This window comes from Cyprinodon tularosa, unplaced genomic scaffold (assembly GCF_016077235.1).
Source record: "Cyprinodon tularosa strain WSP-4 unplaced genomic scaffold, ASM1607723v1 ctg345, whole genome shotgun sequence".
Classification (NCBI taxonomy): Eukaryota; Metazoa; Chordata; class Actinopteri; order Cyprinodontiformes; family Cyprinodontidae; genus Cyprinodon; species Cyprinodon tularosa.
In genome coordinates, this window is record NW_024039058.1 from 96,013 (window position 1) to 121,579 (window position 25,567).

Sequence of the window (25,567 nt, forward strand, 5' to 3'; positions counted from 1 at the left end):
AATTTGCTCTAACTAAATCTGGTTGAATTAAAAACATCTGTTAGAAGCATTTTTCAAATCTTTTCAGAGATTTTTCGGTTTAGGTCTAACCTCTAAATAGCTGATTCTAACACATGTCTGCATTCATTTCCTTTAAAAGTATCCCCAAAGCATCATCCTATGACCATAATATTTTATTTTGTTGCTATGTTTAAGGTCAAGTGTACATTATGATGTGAGAAATCTTGCAGGGATTTCAATAATTTAATATTGCAATCATGTCCACTACATTGGTTCTTGTTAACAGAATCAAGTAATATACAAAATTGGGCATTTAAATACTGTGAAAATGTTGGCATTGGAGGCTGAGGCGGTGTGATGGAGTACAACACAGAGAGGCCTTGATTAGGTCATTACCGAAGCATTCAGAGCTCCCAAAGCAGTGTGTTTCTCTAAACCAAAATTTACAGCCATAGCACAAATGTAACAGCTGCCCCCCTCCAAAAAATGGCCAGACTTTATGGCTATCCGTAACCCAGCGACTGTAACATGGCCCAGGATGTTGCACCATAATGCCGGGAACCTCAAATTCAGACACACGACTAAAGCTGTTTCCTGATCTCATTCACGATTTTCTGCCCAGTTAATACAGAGAAAATAAAATAATAATCTAGTAATTCTTTTTTCCAATGCATTATCTGAATTTACTCAGAGATCCCGTTATTTATTAAAGTTCTCTACATTTACCCACACATGACAAAATCTGTCCACCCATTCCTCTGATGGAGAGTAATACTCGATACCCAGTCCAAAAAAATGATTAAGTGCATCCAGAAATTGAGTCATTTATCCTTTATGTGAAGGTTGTTTGTCACGGTTTGTGATCAAGGAAACGGTTTATTACTTGAGGGCAACACACAGCTGCACTCATGTCACTATGCCTAACACCTGTCAGTGTTTAGGTGCAACTTTACCTACCGCATAGCTGTTGAATCTAACAAAGGCACACATGTTAAATCCTTAACACAGATGACCCTGGAGGGCTTTATAGGAGTTGATGAAATGCACATAATAGGGCGTGAGAATGATGTGAGTGGGCATAGGGCTTCAACAGTTCAACTAGAGGAAACACAGAAGGTAAAGTCATTATAAGCTAAGAATGAAATTTACGCAGGCTGTGGCTCAGTCAGAGAACATGCAGATTTAGCCACATAACTGTTAATATCAACTATTTTATTTTCTAAAATAAAGGAAAATATGAACTATCCTTTTTTTAAATAGCAATTTATGTGTCGAATGAGGTAAAATCATAATATTATTTTAGAGCAATAGAGCACTGTGGAAGCCAAGGCTTGTGGGTATTTAATGTTCACCAGTTTCCATAAAAGCAATGAAAGCTTTTTGTTCCAATAACAAAATATTTGTCATAAAGGCTGGCATAATGTTTGCACTTTTTATAGTAGATTTGTCATTTCTAACTACTTTTGGTGGTTAGGATGAATATCCTTCATAATTTTTAAATCAAAATGTAACAATGCAACTCTGCTAGGAGACACTTATGGAAATTTAATAGTTTTAATTTCGGGCATTTTTATCAATTGATTATGATATACTATACTTGTAAATATGAACCCTTTTTAAAATAAATATTTAACAATTCTGCTACTCATAGGTTGCAAGCAAAAAGGAAAGAAAATTGAGTAAAATAGTTTTTATTATTCCTGAAATTTCAACTGGGCATTTGAAGTGATTCATTATTCTTAGTCTTTTTTTTTAAACATTGTTAGCTGCCATAGGGTCATTTTTCTTTTTACAAAACAGGCACACGCAGTCTAATCCTCATGCAGCAGTGCCTGCAAGCTGCAATCAGAGCAGGAAATGTTGACCCCTCTGCTGCAGCCTAATGAATAAAATGTTCAAGAACATATATTAGGGCCAGGCTAGTTATTTACAGTTTTCTCACATCGTCTTTTTATGTAATATTATTATTCCAAATATTCATATTATACCACCCCTTGTTGTAAAGTTGACCATAAGTTAAAGAATACTAAACTAAGAAAAAGAGCAACATAAGTTGTTCCACAAGAATGTCTCTTTTAAATTATATTTATTTATTTATCTATTTATTTATTTATTTACCAAGCTTTGAATAGCTTTGAATTGTAAAATTTGTAAAAATCAAAAACAAAAATCAAATGAAGAAAAGTAATTTGCAGTTCCAAACATTTCAAGATAATTTTTGACTTACTTTTTTCTCTCCTGCACTATGCACTATAATAACATATACATCGATAATTCTGCAAATTAGGTCATAAAGCAAACCCTACTCAAGTCTTGATAAGGCAGCCTGGTTGAATGCAGTTGCAAAAACATTATGGTACTCAAACGAGAATTCATAAACTTGTCCTGCAGCCGAGAGCTGGTCAGTTCCACCACCTTACGCTTATTATGGAAGATATGAACTATATGCAATAAGCATTAGACTTAAAACATCTTTTCTTTTCACTTAGGCAGCCCTTCTTTATTATTTTTTTTTCTTTTTTACATGTTACGTTTTATTTGCAAATTATTGGAGAACAGTTTTTCCTTCCAGCTCAGTTTAACTGGTTTTCTTCATAAATTATGACTTTATTTCCAAAGACTTGTTTAGGTTATGGTGATTTTGATTCATTTTTGAGACCCTAATGACATCTAATTAAGATAATTTTCATCCTGTAGCCAACTATGAAAATATAAATCCCACTTTCTAGCATTTTTCACAATATATGAGCACACAATCTAGCTGCTAGAAGTTAGCCAGCAGATCTCTCCAACAGCATTCCTAAGATGAAGAGTTGTTTTTTTTTTTTTTTTTTTTTTACAAAAAATAAAGCACACTATTTCTCCAAAACTCAAACTTTCCCCTGAAGCAAATGACCAAAGAAGAGAAAACACCAGAGCTGAAACAACACTTTTATACCATTTTGAAAAGTAACAGAAATTTCTGTGCTGTGGAAAGGTTTGTAGCTTGTGATCACACTGTTAATTCATGCTGCTCTGGAAAATGTCATCACGTCAACCTGATGCCCTGCATCCATTTCTGCCTCACATAGCAGGGACATCACCACATAATCAGAGCGAGGTGTCTGTGAGCTTGAAAGACTGTACGGATATATGTGTTAAAAGAGGCAGGAAGAGAAAGGGGTAATTTAGCTGTCATCTAATGTGAAGTGTTCTGTTTTTCCAAATCTTCCTCCACATGTGTACCTATTTGCCAGGTGGATATTGAGCATGCATGTATAACTGAGCTAACCAGAGCTTAATCCCTTAAACACATGTGCCTAATTCAGCTCCTCGGGGCTGCTAATAGACCTCCTGCATTAACCAGTGCTGCTGATTAGCACTCTAATAAACAGTCTCACACTGCTGGAACAATCAGGAATTAGAGGAGAGCCAAACCAAACAGCCCCAGTAAATTCAAGCACATGGATCATTAAAGGAGCTGTGGCTGATTCGCCTGACGTGACTTCCAGGTGGGATTTCCTTGATGGAGACTCCACTTCATAAGTCTTTCCAAACCAACTGGAAAGTTACTGCTTATACTGGAAAATCTTCAACACTGCTCTGCAAACCCAGATATTTACTGCTTTTGGTTATTCTGTGTACATTTAAAAGAAAAGGCTATCTTGCAAAGTATTCTTTTATAGATTTTCTTGTGCTACAATATCATATTTTTGTTACATTTTATGAGACACATAAACAAGTGAATTTTCAATCCATTTTATTTATTCAATATAGGGCCAACTTACAACACATGTAATCTCCAGTGAGTCACACAGTCGGTCAGATTAAAGGTTTTCTAAGGAAACCAGGTGATTCCATTGAATCATTGGTTATGGAGGAATGACAGAGATCCACAGTGTAAGTTGGAGAACCCGTTGATTGGACAATGATTTGGTGTTTCTCTGTATAAATATTTTTCCCTTTTCTTTATTTTTTAATGGAAAAGTTACAAGGAAGCATTCCTTAGAAAAAAAGCATTGTATTCCATCTGCAATTTGTCACATTGTAGGGGTTACCCGTCTGGTTCCTTTTAACAGTGAGCTTGAACTATGTCATGAAGGAGAACAGACAAAAATGTCTGTGTCCAGATGTGCATTGCTGTTAGAGACATAAAAAAGATGATCATTGATAACTGCTGTTCGGTGACAGTTGGTCCTTGAAATATTGACTCAGGGGGAAAATCCCACCAAATGTATGAGACAAATGTATTTATGTTTTGTAAATGTTTATTATTTTTGTTCACTTCACAGTTCATGTTTTCCTTCTGTAAGTTATCAGTAAAGTTAAAGCTTAGTGTTTCTTCGGCTTGTTTTTCAGAAGGAGTGTTCTAATTTCATTCGGGTCCTTCAACCATACAATCAGACCCATTTGTACATCTGTGGTACAGGAGCCTTCCACCCCATCTGTGCTTACCTGGAAATGGGCAAAAGAGCAGAGGTATCTGATGATTTGAATTAATTTATTCAAAAGTATTTGTTTTTATCAGTTATGGACGTACATCTACATGCAGGAGGGAGTCTCTTTTCTTAAAGAGCGTAAAAAACACCACAAATTCTGAAAGGTCTACCAATGCAGGATTAAGTTCAGTCATTTTACATGCTATGTTTTCTTCTGTTTAAGAAACATTAGAGGCGGTCTGTGTAAATACTGTAGTTCAGATGAAGTGACTGGATATTTATCAACTCTTCTCCCACATAAAAGATTGATTATATTTCTTAGAAGAGGTCTGCAGGTTAATCAATGCACCAGCATGAGTTCAGCAGACCAATAACTGGGAGAGCTGTTTGCACTATGATGCTAAGATTTGACATTTGTTCATTGGACCTTAAAGTGGTGTTTTCATAGTATAATAATTCTGCTTCTCTTCTGTTTCTGCTCTTATCCTACTATATTATTTTAATATCTGGATTTCACTGTTGCAGAAACTATTGTTGACCTGTGGCGGAATGGCATAACAGTGTTATAAAAAAAAACATATTACTCACTGCTCATGTCAGACTGAATTTGCTTTGCATCCCAACCAAAAATAGCAAGCTAAAATGAGAATATATTGTAACTCGAAACACAGACTATAAGGGCACCCTCAACCGGGCTTATATGTGGCTTTCAGTGGCCTCCAGCTGAACTTTGACCCCACTTTCACCACAGGACAACATATTCCGACTGGCTTCACAGTTTGAGAATGGCCGAGGGAAAAGCCCCTACGACCCTAAAATGCTTTCAGCGTCACTCCTGCTCGGTGAGTTTAATCATGGTCTTTATCACCTCCAGGGAGTGCACATGTACTGTAGAGGTGTTCGTTCATTTCTGACAAACTCTCCTCCGTGGCAGATGGAGAGCTGTACTCTGGAACATCTGCTGATTTCATGGGAAGGGACTTTGCCATTTTCCGTACCCTCGGAGATCATCATCCAATCAGAACGGAGCAGCACGATTCAAGATGGCTGAATGGTAACAAATTTTTACTTCTTTTACATCAAACAAATGAGATACTTAGGTTTTGCACTGTGTTCCCACTATTTAGAATATAATAAATTAGAATAGAAAATCCCTTTATTTACCCACAAGAGGGAAATTCTGGTGTTTACAACAGCAAAAAGATTATAGAAAAAAGGGAATTTTAACTTTTTACTTAAATAAGGGATATTTTTTACGTTAAATAGGATTAACATTTATTGAAAAAAATAAACGTGGACCATTGTTACAAGAAAAAATTACATCTTAATACTCGTCTTTCAATATCTACTCACAACTGATGAAATAAGACTAAAAAGATATCACAGCTTAAAATTACTAATCTATAAGACACAAAGTCCTGCTTTTCAGCTGTGCACTCTTTGTTGAGGGACAGGTTATCAACAAGTTATTATTGTTAAGAATTTGCGCGGACTTAACAGTTAAAACATATTCACTTTTGACTCTCACAGATCCAGCGATGTTAATTTAATCTTTTAGTTTGTTTTTTTTACCCATTTTATTCCAAATGGGAGAAGAACATGTGGAAAAGCTAAAGTAATCAGGGTTAATTCAGGAACCTTTCAGCATCTGACCACCAACATTTTCTGACATGTTGTTGTTTAAAGTCTTAAATAATGTCCATTTATTTTCGGACATCAGATTTTAAAGCCTGTTCAAGGTCACCTGATTTTGACTGTTCTAGTAAGATTAGAGCTGCTGTGAGGGTCATTGACTCCTCAGTCTGTCTGGCTATCTTTCATCATTGGCAGAGAACTGAGGTAGCCACTAAAGGTCAGGTTGAACTTTTCCCTCATGTTGTCCCATCCCCTTTCCTCCCTCTTTCCCATAGAACCAACCCACTTTTAACCGTTTTCCTGTAGTGGAGTCAAATTCCTTCCAGTTCCTCTGAACCCACCCATACCTTCCAAATCTCAAATGCTAGCCTGGGTGGTGCTGATTACCGTGACATATTAATAGGAGTTATTTAAAAAGGAGGGGTCTTTGTTACTGCACTAATCCCCACAAATCTTTCACCTTGTTCAAACAAATACGGCGGGGATTGCAGCCATTCAGCTCTGCAAAATCCAGCGGCATCTTTACAAAGAGGGGATTGTAATTGCATGGATTACTGGGAAGGGGATATTCCACTGAGCCTTTATCAACAAGGTTACATGGTACTCTAACGTAATAAGACCAATACTTGAGAAGGAATCAGTAATACTGGATTATTTCTTAGGAATTGTAAGGATTTAGTGTTAAATTGTAGTTTTACCTTCAGTGATTTTATTTATGGATCTCTTTGTATCTTATTCACACTATAATTGGATAAAATATCCTCTGTATAAAGAGCTCCTTGTGTGTGATTGATTGAGGAGTGCTTTTTAAGCGTGATGGATTCCTGATGGTGCAGATTTAATGGCACATATTCACCTGTAAGGTTCATAAGTTCTACAATGAGTTATAACGGGGATATCGGAACAACGCGGTGCTTGTAAATCTCACTTTGTCCGCACTCTACTTTTTCACAGCTACTCCATATCCTAAAAGGCTGTGGAGATGTAACACAGCACTGCTTGTTTCAAATCAGCTAACCCCTAAGCTTTTCAGATACAGGCTCGATTTACACTTTGTCATGAAGCCTTCAGTGGTTGTGGTTACTTTCTGCATACTAGGTACTTAATCCTGAAAAATCCCGGATTCTATTTAGCCTTAATATCATTTCAAATTCATTTTAAAGTTATTCGTGTCATCGAGGACAACGAGATGCATGTATTTTAGAGAGCATGTGGTAAGGGCACAATGCTTTTATTGGATTTTGTTCTAGAGCACTCGCTACTGTTGGATTCAAACAGTGAAGCAAAATGGTTTGAAGTGCTGGGCAATTAACGCTTTACTGAGCTATAAACATACAAAATGAAATTAGAAGAAACTTGTTGCAGAGGTATATGGATAGGAATTTGAAATTACCATTTTCAGTGCTAAAATAAAAATTCCTAGAATGCAAAAACTCTGCTATAGATATTTATGGCAGACAAAAATCCCTGAATAGGAAGTGTTACTTTTTGCATTTACCAGACCCTTTTGGATGGAGCTTTGTGGAGAGGAAGTATATTAAACTGGTTAGATCTTTTCTGCATTATGGTTTATGCACAAAAGTAAAAAAACATTCCATTGATTACAGTTGCCTCCAACGGTAATAGATTTTAATCAGTATCCGTTTACATCTATCATCTGCAGTAAATGAATCATCTAAATGAATATCTTAGGGTCTTGAAAAGAAGATTGAAGTGAAATTTAACCTATATTGTTGTTAAAATACCTTTGGGACTCGTGTCTTTCATTTTATTTGTAAAATATATGTCAATGTTACAAACTTACTCCGCTTTTGTACTAACAATTCATTGAATTCATTGCGATCCTCCCTAGCTTATTGCTAAAAACATTGTATTTCCTGACTTTTGCTTTTTCCTTGTGACTTTTTTCTTGTTACTCTAAAAGCAAAATAACATGGAAGTTTTCGTCAATTGAATCTTCTTCACTTTAGAGTTTTCTGGCACTAGATATCTCATATGGAGGAATTACTTTGTCATAATAATTAATCATTGTTGTCATTACAGAACACAAAAATTAAAGTTCTGTAAAATATATTTTTGTTCTAAATGTCCTAAAACTCATATCATGTTACTGATACCAATACTTTATATTAATAGATATTATTAATGTATTGATTAATATATTAATATTTAATCTACCTAAATGCTAAAGTGTTTTCTCTATGTTTCAAGACAAAATCTACTTTGAAAAGATGTGTCCTGTTGCCAAGTGGGAACCTGCTTCAGCCACTGATTTATTAAGAAAACTGAGATTTGTTAAGAAAGCAAAATGCATTGAATGCACATAAAAACATTACATCATATATCAGCTACAGATTTTAGTCATTGAGTTTAGTCAGGGAATCAGATATGACATAAAATGACCCCAGTTTATTACTTGGAATCCTTTTTTGGAAATCTCTTAAACTTGAAGTATTTAAGGTCATTGTGTAATACCATGATTTAAAACAGATCTGGTTTCTTGACAATCGTTTTTCCCCAGACCCCAGATTTATTGGAGTACACTTAATCCCAGAAAGTGACAACCCTGAGGACGACAAGATCTTCCTATTTTTTAAAGAGAATGCAATGGATGGAGAACATACTGGGAAGGCTACTATTGCCAGGATAGGACAACTGTGTAAGGTAACAACACACATAAAGAGACTAAAATCCCTCTTTTTATCTTAATATTAATGAACAAACCCTTGTTACTTAATTCTGTTTTGGTAATTGAGGTATAAGTCATGCTGACAGAAATGTAATTTGTTTGTGCAGAATGATATGGGAGGTCACAGGAGCCTTGTAAACAAGTGGACTACATTTCTGAAGGCTCGGCTTATCTGTTCAGTTCCTGGGGTCAATGGGATCGATACACACTTTGACGAACTGCGTAAGTCTGGGTTCTTGAAAAGAAAACATTTACAAAGATGGTCACTGATCATTTCTTTAAAGATTTTCTCGCATTTTGTGTCTGTTTTGCAGAGGATGTATTTCTCATGAGCTCCAAGGATCCAAAGAATCCAGTTATCTACGCTGTATTCACCACTTCCAGGTACAGATCATTCATACAGTGACCTTTTGTGTCTGCTCTTAAGTGCTTAATTCATGGAACAGTATAACAACCTCTGGTTTGCTGCTAGATCAGAGGGAGTTGATTTATTTCTCTTTGCAAAGCATGTTTTTTTTTTCTTTTTTTATTTAATACTCTAAATATTTATATATCCTATCAAGTAATCGACCAATCCGTTATTTGAATCTCAGAGGAGAATATCACTGAGCAAACATGGCTCTGTTAAAATTCCCAGATGGCCCTCATCTAATCCATTTACAGGTGTCCCATGGCTGTTTACCTTTCCAATCTTAAACCTCCCCCCATCTCTGCTTTGGAATTACTTTCAATCCTCCATACCTGTCCCCATCTCATTCAAACCCTGGCAAAGCTTGTTGTGGAAATCAGATTACAGAGAATGAGAGAGCCAGAGAAACATGATATTCACTTAGTAGGAATGCACGTTCCTCCCATGGCCACCGCCCCAGCCATGAATGGGGATTTCAGAGGGGGGCGAGGCTCTTGTGAATCATGTGGAGAGGTGAAGGCACGGGGAAGGGCAAATAAGTGAGCTAAAATGGCACAGATGGTGGCACTTATCATGATGATGGTAAATTTGCATTCAGGAAGGGAGGGGTTGCGTCCACTGTTGTGTGTGATAGGCTTTGAAAAGAGAACCTACACATTTCCATTAATCACAGCCAATGATAAGATGAGCTGAATGGAACCGCGGTGCGAGCTAACACATACAGACAGATGCCTTACATTACAACACCCGTATGGCTTTTCTATGTTGAGACTGGTGCATGTTGGCAGGCGTCCACCTACCTAGTCTCAAGTCTGCTGTACAGCAACACACACATGCACTTTAAAAATTCAATTAGGGGCATTGAGTAATTAGAGAGGTTTAATTGGTTTTCTAAGTGGCCGATTTCCAGAGATGAATAGTGCAGATACTCAGAAGGAACTGGCTTTTAATATCAGTGCTTAATGAGGCACATGGAAACCACTACTGACAGATCAATGTTTGATTGTACGTCTGTGTTCCTGTGTGTGTGTGGGTGTGAGCGTGCATGTGTATGTGTTCCTGCATTGTATTTTGGGTATCTGCACAAACACATAACCGCACTTCTTCCTAAGTGTATATATTTGGAGTGTCTTTTCTTGCCCCTGGAGTTAATTGAATTTCTTTGTAATTAACATTTCCAAATGCTAATCCATTCATCTTTCATGCTTTGGTGAAGACTGTCAGCTGTGTGCGTATGCCAGCCACATCCCTTATTAGCCTGATACAATTTCCTATTGTAGTCAGCAAGACAAAGGACATCATGAATGTTCTTTAGGCATTTAGTTCATTAAGTGAGCTGAAGGTTTGCCTTACAATGTAAGATCTTACATGACAGGTAGCAGGTGAAACGTTGAAAATTAGTTAATAGTCTCTGGTTAGGTTTTAAGAGCTAACTGACAAACTTGAATGATCACTCTAAGCTTAAATCCTTGATTTCTGCACATTATTATGTCAAAATTTGATATTTCTCTAGAATACAGTTTTCAGTACTTTCAATCCTTTAAAGAAAATGAAAGTATAACAACAAGTGCTAAGTTAAAATGATGATTATTTAATATTTATACATTTCTTTTGATCAGCCAGAAAAGAAAAAAAATGAATGAATAAACAATATTCGTTCTCTCAACAGATGATTTTAAATCATAGTTTATAAAAAAAAAAAGAAAAAAGTACCCAAAGGGTTTTTCCAAGGTTCCATCTTGGAATCTCATGTATTTAGAATCTAGATGCTCTCATAAGATCAGACCTTTACAAACAACACAAAAAGTTCTCATAACTTTGTGGATGATAAACAACTTTACATTAGAATCTAACCAGGTGACTATAAACTCATTAAAATCCATTTAGTTTTATTGGTTTTCATTTATTTGTTTTATTATATTAGTTTTATTCCTTTAAACTTCTATGTTGTTTTTATACTGTTTCAACTTTACCAGATATGTACAGCACTTTGTGCAGCTGTGGTTGTTTTAAAGGTCTTTATAAATACAGTTGAGTTGGGTTAAAGTGTTGAGTAGCACAGGAAAAAATGGAGTTGGCCTGTTTCTTTAGGGATGTGCCATAGTTTTCTTCAGCTTAATAATATAAAAAAGAAAAAATAAATATAGTTCTTGGACAACTGGAGAAATGGTCACATAGAGCTCAAATCTAAACCTCCAGGGGTGCATAAAGGGGCCTGCCAAAACAATCTAAAAAGTTTCAGCGTGTTGCTGAATGCTGCCCTTTGTGTCTTCATTTAATTTTAGAAAGAAGAACTTACACTGAGTCCTTATATCTTTGATAATAGACTAAAATAATTTTGTTAGTTTGCAAATCACTAAAAGGCTCAGTGCTAGAATACATTAAATATTTGCTCACCTATCAACTTTCCAGACCACTTAGGTCTTCTGAGGTTCAATTTTCTTCCCATCCTAAAAACAAACAAACCAAAAACGAGGGAAGAACCATTTAGCTTTTATGCTGCACTAATTGTAACAAGCTTCCAAAAAAACTAAAACAATTCTGAAGGCCTGACATCTTTTAAACAAACCCCATTTGTTTAAAGTTGTCTTTGACTGCACTGTTTAAACTATTAACTGAGACATCATTAGTTTCTGTTTATAGTCCAGCTGTTTTCTTTATTACGCAACGGCAATGTGCAATTATGTGTTTTCTTTCCTTATGTTTGCATCCTATAAAACACTCTTTATTGTTTTATTGCCGAAATGTGTTCTTCAAATAAACGTGCCTCACCTTGCCTTGCCATTAATACAACTATTCATATCTGGTCTAGAAAATTATTAGATTAAACACATTTTCACAGACTGTACAGCAACCCTGCAAAACTGTAAAACACAAAATGATATATATGATTGAACAGTTATTGACTTAAGTTAACATTTTTTATTGTGTCATGTATGATCTAGTAATAATTATTTGCAATGACCAAATTCCCCACCTAAATGAGTCAATGCTCAAATTGCTGCTGTCTGTTTGACCATGACAAGCTGAATACTAGATACCCCCACCCTTATTTTCCACATGATTGTTCAGCCTCGCCTGTTTGGAACTCATTTGAACAGGGAAGGTGAAATCCATCCATCTGGCTCAGGAAAGACTAGCAAAAATATTGGAAGGGATTTTAAGAAAAGCTCTCTAGCAGGTCTTCTGTTTTGTTGGTAGCTTGCCCAAATTCCTGTCTGCTCTCACAGGGCTGAAAACAGTCAGAGAGAAGTTCCAATCTATCATCTAGTACTTAGGTAATGACAGCCTAGCTTCTCTTCGTCTTTATGCGATGAAGGGTAATTTTGTTGTCTTTCCTCAGTATTCCACAAGCTCCTAATCCCTGCTTTGTGTCCAATCACTTCTGAATCCCCCTTGTTTGTCTATAATAAACATTTACTCCCCCTCCCATGGTCTCCATATACTTTTGAACTCTTACACTTTCTATGTTTGACTTTCTTCTTCCACAGCAACATATTTAAAGGCTCGGCAGTGTGTATGTACAGCATGGCTGATATCAGGAGGGTTTTCCTTGGTCCCTATGCCCACAGAGATGGGCCCAATTACCAATGGGTGCCTTTCCAAGGGAGGGTGCCCTACCCCCGCCCTGGCACTGTGAGTTTGGATCCAAAATATCCTTGGGTTTTGCAGGTGCAATAAAGCTTACATCAGACTACAATAAAAGATACATAAAAACAGCTTTTCTTTCTAATATTTTAGTGCCCCAGCAAAACATTTGGAGGTTTTGACTCCACCAAGGACCTTCCCGACGACGTCATCACCTTTGCCAGGGTACATCCTGCCATGTACAACCCAGTGCACCCAATTGGGGGGCGGCCCATCATGGTTCGAACAGATGTGGAATACCAGTTCTCCCAGCTGGTGGTGGACAGAGTTGAAGCAGAGGACGGACAATACGATGTCATGTTCATAGGCACAGGTATAATCATTACTCACACAACAGGTTCATAAACCTAAGAACCAATATGACAGTGAAGATAAAACACTGGACTGATTGGATGGATAAGCAAATTCATTCATTATATTTATATAACAAATAAAATATAACTCGCTCCTTTTTGCTCTTATTTACGTAAGTAAAGCCAAAAAAATACAAATAATACATGTTAGGGTTTTTTGGTTGTAACATTGAAAAATGCAAGAGTAGAACTGGGAATTAATACTGCTTCAAGACATTATATCATTATAATAGAAGAGACAATCCCTTTATTTTCCCCCAATAGGGAATTTGTGGTGTTACAGCAGGAGCAAAAGATTATAGCACAAGTGGTTACACAATGTGGACCTTGGAAAAGTGTATAAAAATAACAGAATAAGTGACAGAGTTAAGAAACATATAAAATACTATACTGTACAGTGTTTTTACAATATAATTAATGTGCATCTGGAGAATAAATAATATACAGCTGTGGACAGTTTTTACAGTAATGGATATGTGGGGAAAAAAAGCAACAACACCAGAGACGTGCAAAAATGACAGCAGCATGTTATTTTACTAAGGCAGAAACTTTGCAAAAAATTAGCATGAATGTAATAATGTATTGAGGTTGTTGGGAACAGTGGTATTAAGATCCTTACTCCCAGATATGTTGGTAGAAAGGATCTGTGATAACGCTCCATGGTGCATTTAGGGTGCAGCGGTCTGTCACTAAATGAGCTTTCCAGTCCAGCAACAGCTTCATGCATGGGGTGGGAGACATTATCTGACAGAGATGTTATTTTAGCTTTTGGAGAAAAAATAAAGTTTTGCATTTGCAAAACAAAGAAAACAAAAAACAAAACAAAAAAAAAAAGTCCCTGACTAGAAGGTTTTTCTGAGTTGATTTGAACCTATTTTGAAGCAATAAATTGATAATTATTTATGTTTCAGCTTAGTTCACATGACTTCTGCCTTTACTCCTAATTCTTTCTCAAGCTCACTTCACCACAGCAATTTCCACCAGACTCAATCTATTCCTGCCACTGACAAAAATGAGCATAAATAGCTAAGTTTAGATTGCTGGGACTTTTAGCAGGCTGGACTTAAAAATGTTTAAATGCCCTGTTTTGAACTACAGTGGACCGCTATCATGGAGTGTCTGAAAGATAATGCTAAGGATATTTAAACAATCTGCATTAGCTGAGCTAATCTCTCAAATGATGATCATTTGCAAATGTATTCATATTTTTGTATGTTGTCTTCAGATATGGGAACAGTGCTAAAAGTGGTTACAATTCCCAGAGAGAGCTGGTATGACCTGGAGGAGGTTGTTCTCGAGGAAATGACTGTTTTTAGGGTAAGGTTTAAAAAACTGCAAAATGTATGTAATTCTACGATATGAAACACATTAAAATGTCACAATGACTGTTCACCAGTTTTTGGTGTTTAAATCTCTTTGTTTTGGTAACTCTGTAATTTCATTACTGATATTGTGAACTTAATACCTTGTGTTTGTTTTGTGCAGGAGCCTACTCCCATTACTGCCATGGAGCTTTCCACCAAACAGGTAAAAGCTTGTTTCTACACATTGTTATTTTTCCAAACCTGTCCAAGAGACACAAATGAATTAGCTTTTGTTGGTTTTTAACTAAACATGGAAAATGTTCCTAACCATAAAAGCCACAAACACCTTTCTTTGTTCAATTATTTCCAGCTGAGCTGCCTTGCAGGAAAGTGGAATTTTACATCCTTGCCTTTTCTTTGACTTCTTTAGCAACAGCTGTACCTTGGCTCAGCCCTAGGAGTATCACAGATGTCTTTACACCGCTGCGAGGTGTATGGGAAAGCTTGTGCCGAGTGCTGCCTGGCCAGAGACCCTTACTGTGCCTGGGATGGTGCTGAGTGCTCCAGATACTTTCCTACCGCCAAGAGGTAGGAGCTTGGACATATTTAAAACTCCTCTTAAGTTTTATTTATCCTCTGTGGGTCTGTTTAGGCTTTATGTGTTTTCTTTGTAATAATAATAATGAATGTAGTCACTCCTTGGAGCTATTGCTACACCTGTGAACTGCAGCTGCATTTGGCTTTAAGATTGTTGATTTGTTTGGATCATAAGGGTTTTTTTCCTCTAAGGGCAGACCTCCACTGGCCAATTAGCAACTGTTGAAAGTCCAAAACCCTAAAAGAGACAAAATCCACATGCCAATACACCTTAAGATGGAAGTAATCACATTATTACACAGGCACAAAAAATTCTCGTTAAATACACACAAGCTTAAGTATGCATTCCAAGAAATACAATCCGGGAACCTGGGTTAGAATTTCTGCCAGCAGCAGTTTTGTGTCCATCACCCTACAGTTGGGCTACACTCAGACACACATACTCATAAATATACATACCCTGCTCACATGCACTAAATTATAGCCAACAGGAGCTGTCTGACCGCTTCACCCCGCAGCCAGGAGGTATGAACTCCCTCAAATTACCCTCCGCTTTAACCAGCAGGCTTATGTTGAATGCTGCAGCTCTCACTCGTATTGAACGACACCAGCCCTCCGTCTCATTCATGCAGAACTTCTCGAACCACCAGAAGTAGGCCAATGGGTTTACTCCAGCATGGGTTACAGCCAAAAAAACACTCCCCATGGTGTACACGGCAAATAGTTTCCCTCCCAAAACACGAACCAGACATAAAAAGATGGAAGAAATGCAAAGAAAATGTTTGAGCAATGGAGAATATGTTACGCATAGCTTGCTTAAGCACAGCAGAGAGTTCTACCATACCTGGAAAAAAAATTGTGTTCCTCCTATTTATATGTTTTCACAATATAACTATACAAATAGATTTATTTTGTCACAATTTTATTTGGTACACCATTAAAAAGTTGTGCATAAGTGTGGATAGCATTTTTAATCAGGCCCCTTAACTTTAATACATATAGAAAAGTAAAGCAATTACCTTAGGAAGTCAACAAATGATCAAATACAATCCACTACGTAGTTAAATGTCAAATAAAATAAAAAATAAAAAAACTCCAGTGAATGCCTTAAATACTGTTTGGAGGTTGTCTGAGTCTGAGTCTGAGTGACGTGAAGCATTAATCTTCTGTCACAAATAACATTTTTATGTAGACCAAGGAAATCAATTTTTGCAGATACAACCATATATGTGTTGGGTCTGCAAAAATTACATGACTTATAGAGAAGACAAAACAAGGATAGTTCTGGCTAACCTTGTTTGGTATAGCTTTGTTCCCTATTGCTCAATAAAAAACACAATTGTTGCAAAAATAATAGCCATCAATTCTTTAGAATACTCAGTGTTTAGATATATTGAGCTCCTCAAGATGCATTAATAAATTATAATAAATTATTTTCCTGCAGTCAGTCAGCCTAGGTAGAGAGCAGGGTCTCCTTAAGGCTGCAGATGTCCCACACTGTCCACAATCGACTGCACTGGATTTTATTGTGGATACCACAGTAAAAAGAAGTTTTCAATAAGAAAAAGCCAAAAAAATAAAATAGGTTATCATAAAATGCACTATTTGTTTGTGGCTGTATGTAACAAATTGTGAAATAGCTTAAGGTATATTAGTACATGTTTAATATGCAAAATGTCAATCCCTTTGGTAGAATACACAATGCTTAATAAAAATTTCAACTAGTTGTATCATTTTGGTTTCCTCAGTTCATTTCTTTTCGGTCCTCATCCTGTTTTATTATTACATTAGAAGTCAGCCTATCAACAGTTTGAAAGCGCAAGAAGAAGGAGACATTCACTGCCACTCAGTGAAGCTGCACTATTATAATGTCTCACCATTGTGTTAAAAATCCAAATGACGTAGTGGAATTTCACAAAGAGAGGACAAAGAGTGAGGCTAATTTTTGGAGGCACTTCAAGGGCAAAACAATTCTGAGCGTGCTCCATAATAATGACTCAGCAAAGGGCACTGAAGCATGGCATTGCCTTGATCAGCAGGTTTATTTTCCTGACATTTTTCCAGATATTATGGGATTTATTTTCTTGGTTCATTCATGTGAGTAAGCAGTGCGATAAATCTTGAACTAATGCCAAATTTCTCTCATATTGTGTAATATTACCCTCTAGTGGTTGATTATGAGCAGTACAACTGTCTATAAATGCCATTTCTTACCAACAATCTTGTTTTCCAAAACAGTGATATCATTATGTGCAACATAAATTGCTTCCCAGGTCTTATTTAATTATCAATAATCTCCTAAACTGTTGTTTAATCACAGGAGAACCAGGCGACAGGACATAAGAAATGGAGATCCACTCTCACAATGCTCAGACCTTCAGCATCATGGTACTCAGAAACACCACCCACACATGCACTCTCTCTCCTATTGATACCACACAGTTCTAATTGTACTGTCCATGTGTTTTGTTTTTTTCGTTCTTTTATCAGATGACATGGACGGCTTGGGAGGAAGCATAGAGGACAGGAGTGTGTTTGGTGTGGAGAACAGCAGCATGTTTCTGGAGTGCAGCCCCAAGTCCCAAAGAGCACTGATTTACTGGCAGCTGCAAAAGCCAAATGATGATCGCAAGCAGGAGGTCAGTGTAAACATTTACTAAACATCCTTTAAGAACTGAAGTTTCTGAATCTTGATTGGGTTCCTGTATAGTAGAGATTACATGTGACAATACATCAAAATTAAAAACAGTTTGAGAATTTTTCATTTCTTCAGAAAAAACATCTTTTTTATCCTCCTGTTTTATCCCATGAGCAATTACATCTGATTTCTAACCTCATAGGACAGGAAGTGTAAGATCTATGGGTGTGGATATTTAGGCTCACTTTTTGACCCAAGGATGTAACCAATTACATTTTGAAAAGATTTGCACCGTGGCGATATTTTTCTAGCTGGTCAGTGAGACCATGTTGTTTCAGGATCCAGTGAGGAAGAGAAATAGGATACAGGAAGTTAAGCAGAGATAGAGCCATGGGTCTGGAGGCTTATCTGATTCAAAACAAAGGAATTTTATATATTTATCTGAATTGATATTACAGCTGGATTAGAAATGCAGATTCTAGTTTTTACTGAAGGAAAACCCGCAGACATGTTTTCCCTTACGTATGTTTTTAAGTGTTCTTGTTACAGCCACTAAGCCCAGTGTATTGAATATGGCCTTTTTGTTACAGAGAAATAAAAGGTAGTACATAATTTAGAAATGGAACAAAAGGGATAAATGGGTTAGACATTTTTACACCCCAAAAAAACAAGTCTGTAGTATCCATTTGCCTTTAGAACTCATTAAGTTAAACAATTATAAAAAAAAAAAATGGATTGAAAAATAAAACATGGAATTATTTACCCTGTTTTGATGAGATCAAAATTAACTTTCAGTTCATATGCAAAGTATGTAGAACCCCATCATATTACATTAACTAACAAAAAAAAGACATAACTAAATAAATTGCAAATCTGGAAGAAAATCTATCAAAGTTTCCCTAAACTAACAGCCAAAATGGACGAATAGATACCCACATCACATGATGCTGGCAACAGATTTTTAAAACCATTTATTTTTACCTTCCACTTCACAGTCACGTGATACTTTGAGTTGATGCATCACATAAAATGCACATAAACTGTATTGTATTGTTGTTGGTTGTAAGTCACTTTTGCAGAATTTCATGAATTATTTTAAAGCTAGAACTTATGAAAAGTTAAGAAGTTGTGTTTGATATATTAAGGTAACAAGTATTGAATAGCAAATATAATGTTTGCTTTGGTTTTCATTCAACCAAAGAAAACTCCCTTAAAATAGAGGTTTTCTTTCGTGGAAATGGCAACTGTGTAATGTAAATGAGAGGGGAAAATATATATATAATGTAAGCACTTTAAATAACAGCAAATCAAAAGCTTAATCTATAATTACAACAATTGTCCAATAATCTAAGTCTCATATGTGTTATGTTATCAAAGTTTAAGAAAAAGTCTTGTTTGGACTCATTGAACTACTGCTCTGATTTTTAGAATTTCTCGTTTACATTGTTGTCTGTGTGTTTTTATTTCAGATTAAGATGGATGATCGGGTGCTGCGTACAGACCAGGGTCTGTTGATCCGCAGCCTGTCTCAGTCTGACACGGGAATCTATCACTGCCAGGCGGTGGAACACGGCTTCATTCAGCCGCTGCTGCGTCTCAGTCTGCAGGTCATTCCTACTCAGAGACTGGGGGACATTCTGCCTGGGCTTCCTGGTGTAGGAGGCAGTTCAGGTAATTCAGCCAAGCACAGGGTGTGGTACAGAGATTTCCTGTCTCTCCTAGACCACCCGGAGCTGAACAGCGTGGAAGAATTTTGCGATCGAGTTTGGAAAAAGGAGCGCAAACAGAAAAAGGTGAAAGCTCCCAACAGCAAATCTGACAGTTCTTCAAACTCTGCATTACGGCCCATTGCGGCAGCCCCCACTGCTCAGAAGCAACAAGCCAGTCCGCCACACAGCAGGCCGTGGCTTCACACTGGAGAGCCAGTGATTGAGGCGCCAAGTCGAGGCCAAAATACCCAGAGAGGCCAAACAAATCTGGGAACTGCCAATAAAAACAGCCAGAAGACGCAAAACGGAGGAAAGGTACAGGGAGGCCGCAATGGTTCACAGGTCGCCGGGGGCGCTCGGGTGAGCAGCCAGCATGCGGCAAAGTGGAGGCGGATGCAGGAAAACAAGAAGGGACGCAACAGGAGGACCCATGAGCTTCAGAGACCCCCACGTAGTGTTTGAGAAAAGGAGCCAAGACGCAGACATCCAAGCAGATCTACACACATCCAAGCACAAAGCCATGCATCTGCATCAGCACATACTCTAGGTTGTGAATCCAGAACAAAAGAAAAAAAAAAAACATCAGCACATTTCGAACGATGAAATAAATGAACTGCATCCCTGTTACAAAAACAAGACAAATGGCGAGAACCTGTGTAAAAAGACAGAAATGAGCAGAGGATGGAACACCAGGAATGCATTCTGTAAATTTATGAGAACATGCCTGTTTGCCTGGGATACATTCTGGCAGACACCTTCAACCTCTTGTACATAAGCCACTAATACAAGAATGGGACAGAAAAATGTTAAGTCAGGCATTTGTTTGACTTATTATGCTGACAGGACAGCTACAGAGACATTAATAAATCTGCAGACATTTATGGAAGCAGAAATTATTAATTCACTGCAACCTACTTCTGGGTGTGAACTCATACATGGGAAATGGTTGGAAAACTGACGAACAAGAACTTTGTAAGAAGAAAAGTAGAACAACAGCACCCTTAAAGTAGAAAAGAAAAGGGTTCACAGCGACATGTGCACGGCTTGCACCAGTATTTCTCAAACAAAGAAAAATGCAAATTAATACCACTGTGCAGACCAAGTTCTCCATCATAACCAGTTCTTGTGAGGCTAGGAAAGCATTGTGCATGTTGTTGTCAATCAATATTTTAATAAGCTATTTTCTTTACTCCTTACCTAAAGAGCCTGAATTTGCTTTTATGTTTGATTCCCTTTTTCAATGGCTGCTCAATTTAACAGAACAAATAATATTAAAGAAAAAAGACAGCTCCTTGCAAAAGTACTCATATCAAATATTTAATCATTTTTTAATTACAGCCACAAACTGTTTTAGTACAAGTGTATTGTCTTACGTTTAGAAAACAAACATGTGCACTTCTGTGAGGAGGGAAGAAATGAATATGAGTTCAAATTTTCTCCAAATTGAAATGTCTGCCTGATTCTGTGCTCAGAGCCCAGGTAGATTGGGTGTAGAGCATCTATGCACAGCAGCTTTCAAGTCTTGCAACATTCTCCTTTGGATTCATGTCTGGAATTTGTATTACATCCATCCGTCTTCTAATTAAGTCTAGGCATTTTCCCTGTTCCTGTCGAAGAAAATCATCCCGACATCAGGATGCTGAAGCAACCATCTTGCGCTGTGGGAATGGTGTGATTAAAACACCTTCTTTTACATGTTTTCTTTGCACCCATGAGGCTTTTAAAAAAAAGTGGCAGAGCTTCTGTTTGATTAAGGAAAGATTTCGGGAATGCATGACTAAAATATGTCAAGACTGATTGGTGCTCTCCATGACCGCCTTGTCCTTTTAGGTCAATGGTCTTTTCTAGGAGGTTTCCATCTGCGCCGTATTCTCCTTTCATTTACGGATGGCAGGTTAAGCAACAGCTCCATCAGATCTTCATCGCTTCAGACATTGTTTTAACAAAGCCTGTTTTAACAACAACATTCTCCCTGATCTGCTGTGCCTCTTGGTTTTCAGGAAGCTGTTTGTTTCCAAATCATTAATAAGCCTCGGATGCTACCACAGAGCAGCTGGAATTAGTAAACTAAAAATAATTAACACACAGGTGGATGTTATTTATTAGGGAGCTTCTAAGGGCAGGTAGTGGGACTGGATTTAATGTAAGGGTATCAACATAAAGGGTGCTAAATTTAACGAACAGCACACTATACTGGCTTTTCTTTGTGAAAATTCGGGAAAAGACTGCATCATTTTCTTTCCACTTTGAAATTATTTACTCTATTTTTATTACATAAAATTCCTCCATACACTGAAGTTTGTGGTTGTAACGCATCAAAATGTGACATTTATGAATATTATTGCAAGGCTCTGTTCCACTCTGTATGTGCGTAATCCCATCTGCCCCTAAATATCACAAGTAATTTATAATGTTAATACTTTTTTTATATATATAATAAAAACTGGGACAGAAATCCCAGTTCAAAGCTATGCTAATCTCCCAGTCTGAATTGCTTTGTGTACATATATATACAACAACCTTAACTTTCTGTGTATATACAGTTAAAATACACTACAAGAGCACCACTTAATTATTATTTATTGTTCATTTTTTTGTGAAAGGGTTGGATTTATTTTTGATATTATGATATTTTTGCTCATCGGTGCATTGGCAAAATGATGGCAGCAAAAAAATCAAATTACTGGACCAACTGGCTAAAGTTTTTTTGAAGAGTTCCCCTTTTTTGGGAGGATAAAACGGTTTAGCACAATGACTTTTTGTGGATTCATTAACCCTTTTGACAACGATAAGCACAATTTTATCTCTTTTGCCTTTCATCATGTCCTCTTTCTCTCTCGATCCATCCATCATGTCCTCATTTCATCTAGTAGCTGTTATGTGTAAGATAAATTTTTACGAACTGAAAAACATTAGCTGTGAATCTCTGTAAGAAATAGTAGAGAATAATGTTAAATCTAGTCTTAGGAGAAGACACGTTATACTGCATGTGAATGCTACCTTACAGTAAGTGCATCTTTTTCTATTGTCTTTTTATGTGTTTTGTGTGAGAGGTAAAATTCCCTTGAACATTTTTGTCTTTTTGCCAAAACAGTGATGAAAAACAAAGATTATGGCCAAAGTTTTGGAGGATATCTCCCTTAATCTTTGATTGAAAGTGGTACCTACTTTGTCCTCCTCCACTCTTCAACTTGACAAGAGAAAAGTGTTGATACAATACATTAGAGCAGATAGAGTTCCCCAAAAACACACAGAAGTTTGTCTCTCCTTGAGATTTAGAAATATGAGAGAGTAGAGAGTAACCGCTGCTGTGACACAGTTCTTTCTGGCATGCATTCAGTTGTCTAAATAAACATCTCTGTTACAAAGAAGTTTCTGTGCTCTTTTTTTCTTAACAAAAAAAAAAAATCCTGCACAGTTTAATTAAGGTGACTTTTGTGTTTGTTGGTATAATGACCTCATTCCAGCTCACAGCTTTGAAGAGCCATCAAAACGTCTTGCCTGAAGCTTCTTCACAAAATCCTCTTCGACGTGTCCGAAGGCTCCTGGTAGGTGATTGAGTGTGAGAGGCTAAAGGGCTTGGATAGGGTTAAATAGGGGCAGGGCTTTGGGGCATATCACCTTACCTCCAACACATGAACAGATATGCAGGGCTTTTGAAGTAGTTGGAGTGAAGTACATTTGGATTTAATTGTTAAAGAATGTGTAAAAAACATTTTAAGCTGTAAATAACCTTTGAATTTTGTGTTCGGGGGTAGTGTCAAGCATATTTTTGTATGTCTTCATCTGAAATAAGATGAATGATTTATTTTGTATGTTTGATATAAACAAGTAGTGAAATATGCTTACAGTAGATGCAGCAAGCATACCTTAATACGTGATTTTTTACATTCTGCTAAATTATTTGGAGCCTTTAAAGATCAGGCATTCAAGTCCTGTCCTATACTGCTTTTAAGATCATAAGATCAGGGTTTTTCATATTCTAAAAACCTCTTTAGCTCAAAAATGCAATAGAACAACACACTTTCCACAGTAGTGTTAAAAAGTATAGCTCTACTTCTAACTTTTTGCTTTTTTGTTGCACTTAAATCCTTAAAACCACAAATCTTGATCTATGATCCAATACTAATGTAGTGACAAAAAATATTTACCCGAGTAAGTAAATTAAACTTAAATAAAGAAACAACCTTGCCCTATGTGAAAATATAACTCCTCCATTAGCAGTGTCACCTGCAAGGACAAAACTGATGTTAAATGTTTGAAAAGTTTAGATATTGATTCATAATTAGCATGAAAGATAATTAGGTGGTTCTTTTCAGTATTTCTTTCATTTAGCTCCGTTTCTGTACAGTACAGTAACTGACTTATTTCAACTATGCTATTCCAAAGCCTTAATATCAGTTATTTCTTTGCAGTTCAGCAGCTTAATTGTACAAACCATCACCTCCTAAAACATAAACTTTTTGACATGTGACAATGTTTCAACTAATGAATGCATTGCTTTGTTTCTAAAGATGTATGTTAATCATAGTGCAGCTACAGTAGCAGCCATTAAAAATTGCCCTTCCCAGTCAAAAGCCAACAGATTGAAGGCCCACTTCCCTGCAGCTCCCAGCCAAATCCACTCCAACTTCCAGCCACTGGCCTTCTCCTGGGCATGCATATTTTTTTTACTCTGACTCCACCCTTTCATTGAAATACAGGGTCTGACCAGGAGATGATGCTTCTGTTTAGATCTTAATGTCCACAAATCATGACAGAATATTTTAGTAAAAAGATTGATGTTTAAAAAGGAATTGTAGGGGACCAGCCAAGGGCCCATCAAGGAAAGTGGGGACATTTTGAATGGCTGCTACTGTACAGCTTTCAATAAACTCTCGTTTGGCTCTTGCTGATGGGTTCAAAATCAGTTTAGCTCATAAAATATTTTATTATATTGCTACTTATTTGTGTTGAGACAAAATCAACAAAAATGTTTAATTTACTTAATAAACTTGTTTAAAATATAATAACCTTACAGGCTAATATTTTCACTAATTTGTGCACCGCTCTTCCTCTTAACACAGGGAGCTGCCTGGGACTATTTCACAGGGCAAAGAGCTACCTAAGTTAGTAGTCTTTGTTACAGTGAGGACATAATTATAAAAAGTGAAAAGGAAAAAAAACACACAAAAACCCACATCCCTTAAATTAACAGAACAATCTGTACATCCCAAAATACAGTTTTGTGCTCTGGACATATAAAAAAAAGAGACTATGATTGAAAAAGATCAATCCACACCAGATTCTAAATGACCAACTGTACTGTAAATCAGACCTCCAATAACCAACCTCAGATACTTTGTGTAAGACCAAGATCTCCATGTAGAAAATAATAAGCTGTATTTGGTCATTTCAGCTTGAAACAAACAAGCTGTTTTGTATAATATTATAATAGAATAGATAAAGAGGCATTTTTAGGTAGATTTGAATATCAGTGAAAAGGTATTAGTCATTATGCTGACGACAGAGAGCATAATCACTTCTCGATAAATCCTACCTTGAACTATATCAAGCTTTTGTCATTATACAGTCTGTACCAGCCAAAATAAAGATAACCAGAAAGAATGCAAAGCGACTTCAACATCATTAGAGATGGATTCCCCCCAGACTTTAAAAGTGAACCACAGCTGCGATCCCCCTTCTCAGCCCTAAGAGAGAACTCAAAACCTCTTTCCTAATTAGTCCAGAACTTCCTTTCCCAGATTTCAGTGACAACATGAAAGAGGTATCTAAGATGCGACCCCCTGTGTAAGTTATGCATCTTCTTCACACAAACAACTTTAATCAAACCAACATCTTACAGAAGCAGTAGACATTTAACCATATTTACTTCTCTACTTCTGCTTTGCTCTGTAACTCAGAAGCTGCAATTAAAGAGAAGGTTGTCTCTGGAAAAAAAAAGTCTCACTGGAGAAGTGCTCTACCAGTCGGAAGTAAAAAGGAATTTGAAAAAGCTAAACCTAGGGGTCAAAGACCAGAATCCTGGTTCACTATAATGTCTAAAAAGAGAGCCTTCGTCTTCATTGCCCGCATAAGTATGCCACTGTGGCATATGCATGTGGAGGGGTGGTCGCATCATGATTTGGGGGTGTTTTTCTGAATATGGGACAGGGTGACTGCACTGT

General features: G+C 36.9%; 1 protein-coding gene across 1 annotated transcript in view; it reads left to right on the top strand.

Moving 5' to 3' along the window:
* Window positions 1–20,016, top strand: part of sema3aa (sema domain, immunoglobulin domain (Ig), short basic domain, secreted, (semaphorin) 3Aa) — a 43,938-nt gene extending 23,922 nt beyond the window's left edge. Inside the window, exons 4-17 of the mRNA XM_038294781.1 lie at window positions 4,339–4,458; window positions 5,170–5,260; window positions 5,353–5,472; window positions 8,575–8,717; window positions 8,850–8,964; window positions 9,057–9,126; window positions 12,643–12,787; window positions 12,893–13,112; window positions 14,378–14,469; window positions 14,638–14,679; window positions 14,887–15,044; window positions 17,374–17,441; window positions 17,544–17,692; window positions 19,161–20,016. Coding sequence (XP_038150709.1) covers window positions 4,339–4,458; window positions 5,170–5,260; window positions 5,353–5,472; window positions 8,575–8,717; window positions 8,850–8,964; window positions 9,057–9,126; window positions 12,643–12,787; window positions 12,893–13,112; window positions 14,378–14,469; window positions 14,638–14,679; window positions 14,887–15,044; window positions 17,374–17,441; window positions 17,544–17,692; window positions 19,161–19,862 — 2,235 coding nt within the window. The 3' untranslated portion in view covers window positions 19,863–20,016. The remainder of the gene's footprint in view (window positions 1–4,338; window positions 4,459–5,169; window positions 5,261–5,352; window positions 5,473–8,574; window positions 8,718–8,849; window positions 8,965–9,056; window positions 9,127–12,642; window positions 12,788–12,892; window positions 13,113–14,377; window positions 14,470–14,637; window positions 14,680–14,886; window positions 15,045–17,373; window positions 17,442–17,543; window positions 17,693–19,160) is intronic.
* Window positions 20,017–25,567: the final 5,551 nt, after the last annotated feature.